This window comes from Frankliniella occidentalis, unplaced genomic scaffold (assembly GCF_000697945.3).
Source record: "Frankliniella occidentalis isolate FOCC.00 unplaced genomic scaffold, Focc_3.1 Scaffold221, whole genome shotgun sequence".
Taxonomy (NCBI): Eukaryota; Metazoa; Arthropoda; class Insecta; order Thysanoptera; family Thripidae; genus Frankliniella; species Frankliniella occidentalis.
Window position 1 is genome coordinate 101,244 of NW_026267347.1, and position 3,299 is coordinate 104,542.

General features: G+C 44.9%; 1 protein-coding gene across 1 annotated transcript; it reads right to left on the reverse strand.

Annotated features, from left to right (window-relative positions):
* Positions 1–301: 301 nt before the first annotated feature.
* On the reverse strand, positions 302–2,809 carry LOC127750612 (uncharacterized). The gene has a single exon (XM_052272722.1). The coding sequence runs from the start codon at positions 2,807–2,809 to the stop codon at positions 302–304; it is 2,508 nt and encodes an 835-aa protein (XP_052128682.1).
* Between the last annotated feature and the right edge of the window lie 490 nt (positions 2,810–3,299).

Genomic DNA, 3,299 nt, shown 5'->3' on the forward strand with positions numbered 1-3,299 from the left:
TCCAGGACAGGAAATTCTTGTCTGAAATCGACCTTGTCTTTTAGCTCGTCATACAGAGGCTGCCACTCAGAGTAATAGAAAATTATTTGTTCAAATTTCACATTGAACATTTCGTCTCTATTTTCAATGAGGCGTTTCATGAAAAATGTTTTGCCACTTCCCGTTCCACCCACCACGAGGGCAGTGCAAGGATGTTGGAATCTGAGGTCCATCTTGAAGACTGATGGACACCTTAAGCTGTGGGTTACTTTTATAGGGCCAGCCTGCTCCTCCCTTGCGCCAGAAAAAAATTGCCTACGTTTTAGGCGTCGAGAAGTTGGCCTAAGACCTCCAGCATCTCCTCGTCTTCCTCATCCCCTTGCCAAGCAGTGTAACCGTGAGGGACAGTGTTCTCCAAATCAACCCTGCGCCTTTTGGTGTTAACTACCCTCCAATCTTTGGACGTGTCTCTGTTCACAATTCTCCAATGAGGGATTCGTGTGATTTTTCTGGGAATAGGGACATGTACTTTTTCTATTCTCCCCCTTACCATCTCCTTCAAATTCTCAAATGTAACGAGGTCATCGCATGACTTATTAATTGTGATTCCCCTTACTTTTATGCACACCTTGATATTGTTTACGTCACCACCCACAGCCACCTTGTAACTGTAATTTTTTGGTCCCCCACAGACCATTTCCGTGATAAAAGAGCCGGCTCCATAATCTTCTTCCACCTGGTCGGTCAAATCACCCAAGTGACTTCCGGTAGTAAGATCAAGTTCACCAGGGCGGCTGATATAAGCTACGCTGTCTGTGTCACAGTAAAGGGCTCTGTCCTGTACAATATCCAAATACTTGTACAAATGCAAGCGGCCGAAGCATGTAGTTAGGGCAGCGTGAATAAGTGAGGAGGTGGCTAGTGTTTCCTCGGCATCTTGAATAGGAATCCAAGTGACCTGCATGCAGTTCTCAGAAATAGGTACAAGGGCTGTGACAATCTTAGAGGGGTCAGCAACAATGTTTAGCAGTGCATCCCTTGCATAGATGAACTCTGTCTTAGGGCGACTTGTCTTCTCCCCAAATTTACCCCAAAAGGAATTAAGGAGCAGTTTGCTTAGCTGCCGAAGTGCTGGGCGTTTATCCACCTCTGCAGGGTCGATAACAACACCGTCATATTTACGGACATCGTCTATGTATTTTTGTTTCTGCTCAGGTGTGTCACAACCTGCCGGCCACCCACTTGCTTGGAGCTTCAACGCCATAAAGCATCTTACATATGCCGAAAGGAGTCCATCCTCTCCTGTTTTAGGGTTGTACTCCATGACCCCTGGGTACTGATAGACTTCGTGTATTTTCCTCAGCTGATATCCCTTTTTAAATGCAAGAAGAAGCTCGGGCGCACACCAGGTGTCCATAAGTTCTCGTTCGGATGGGTCCTCATGCGTGCACTTGTTCTCATTTAGTGTCTCTACACAAGTGCGACAAAGCGGAAACATGAGTTTCCCATTAGATCTATAAGGCAGCACAGGCAGGTAGAGATCTCGTGGCGGTAAAACTGTGCATTTTATCGCTCCGTTCCATGACTCTTTTGGGGGCATGTCAGGGTTTCCCTCTAGGAAAATTTGTGGGTGACCTGTGACGTATTTCCCACGCAAATTAGCATTCGGATATTCCGAGATGACATCTGCCATTTTAATAGTCTCCCCCTTAGCCAGGTCAGCCTTATAGTACCATTTCATAGCATTTGTTCGTCCTCCTGCCAAAGCATCGCGCAAGCGAAGGGGAGGGACACGTGTTGTGGGGTGTGTACTGAAAAAGGCCTTGACTTCGGGATCATTTTTGAGCTCCTCATTGAATTCACACTCCCATTTCTCAATCACTGTGTAGCCAGCACGGCGGAAAATCGCCGTTATTCTTCTTGTCTGCTCGAGGCGGTTCTCTGAGTCGCCCTCTGTGGGAGGGTAATGCTTAGGACAGGAGTGGAAATAATCTCCAAAGAATTGATAGATTCTTTTCTCTACGCTCCCATCCGGGCGCGCCAGCTCAATATAGCCATCAACACGACGACCCATAACAGACACTTCCCTGTGAGTGTAAATAGTTTGTATAACCTTGCCAAGTTTAAATGACTCGAAGTCCAACCATTTTAGGGCAATATGAGACTGATTACCCCTCCCATGGTATCCTCCACTTGGCACCAAACCAATGGTATTTTCGGGTAAGAAGTTGCGACGGTAGGCTGCCATGCACGCACTACTTAGAGTTATACAAGAGAACATGGGGTCGAACCCAGCAGTCTCAGCAAAAAGCTTTCTGAAGGCTAAGCAAGCTTGTCTTAAGATCGTCACATCACTGATGCAGTAGTCAATAATCTCTCTTTTGAAATTGAACACAACACCATTAGCGACTTGTTCGTCATACCACGAGTTAAACTCGTCTGCTGCCGTGGACTTCATAGTGGATACACAGTAAAACTCTCGTGGGAGCATAGGTCCCTCATATGAAAAATACTCAGGCTTAAAAGCAAGGTAAGGCGCCCAGCCTTTCTTCAGTTCATGAAGACTAAAGGATTTTGGCATTGCGCTGAGCGGCATGGGGAGAAACATTAAGGAGTCAATAAATTTCCATGAACCAATTTTCATACAAATAATTTTTGCCCCTTGAAGTGTGATCTCAACTGGGAGTTGCCTTGCTATGATCTCGTGAATGAGGAACACAGCGTCAAATGACTTAGCATTATGAGCTGTAATGAGGAGCTCAGTCTTAGCCCCAAACGACTGAAGATAATCAATAAACTGTTTCACAACATCGACATTATTGTCATCCATATTGTGAAAAACATGTTGGCGATTTTTGCATACGACGCAAAAGTAGTCGTTTTGTGGTACGTGGGAGCAAAGATCACATACTGCTTGACAGACCAATAATATGGGTTTGTGTTCGTATGTGTTCGCCTTGTTCTCAACAGGTGTGACAGCCGACGTTTCAAAATCATAGAAAATCGAAATGTATTTGATTTTCTCTTTTTTCTCTGGCTCTGACCATTTTTGCATAAAGCAGAGATGATTTTCCATTACGTTCTCTTTGCAAAATTTGCAATATACAAAAGAACACACATGCACTTGCCCGCGTACTAGTGAATAACTTTTCTCACAAGCTGAGCAAAATCGAAATGTGTCACATTTTGTCTGGTTTGTGCGAGGAAGTTTCAATGTTTTATGAGTGTCGTAGCACTCATCCCCGGCGAAATTGTGATTGCAGTCTGTGCAACGTCTTAGTACAACATCGTTATGCAAGGTAGGACCATAACATCTCCAA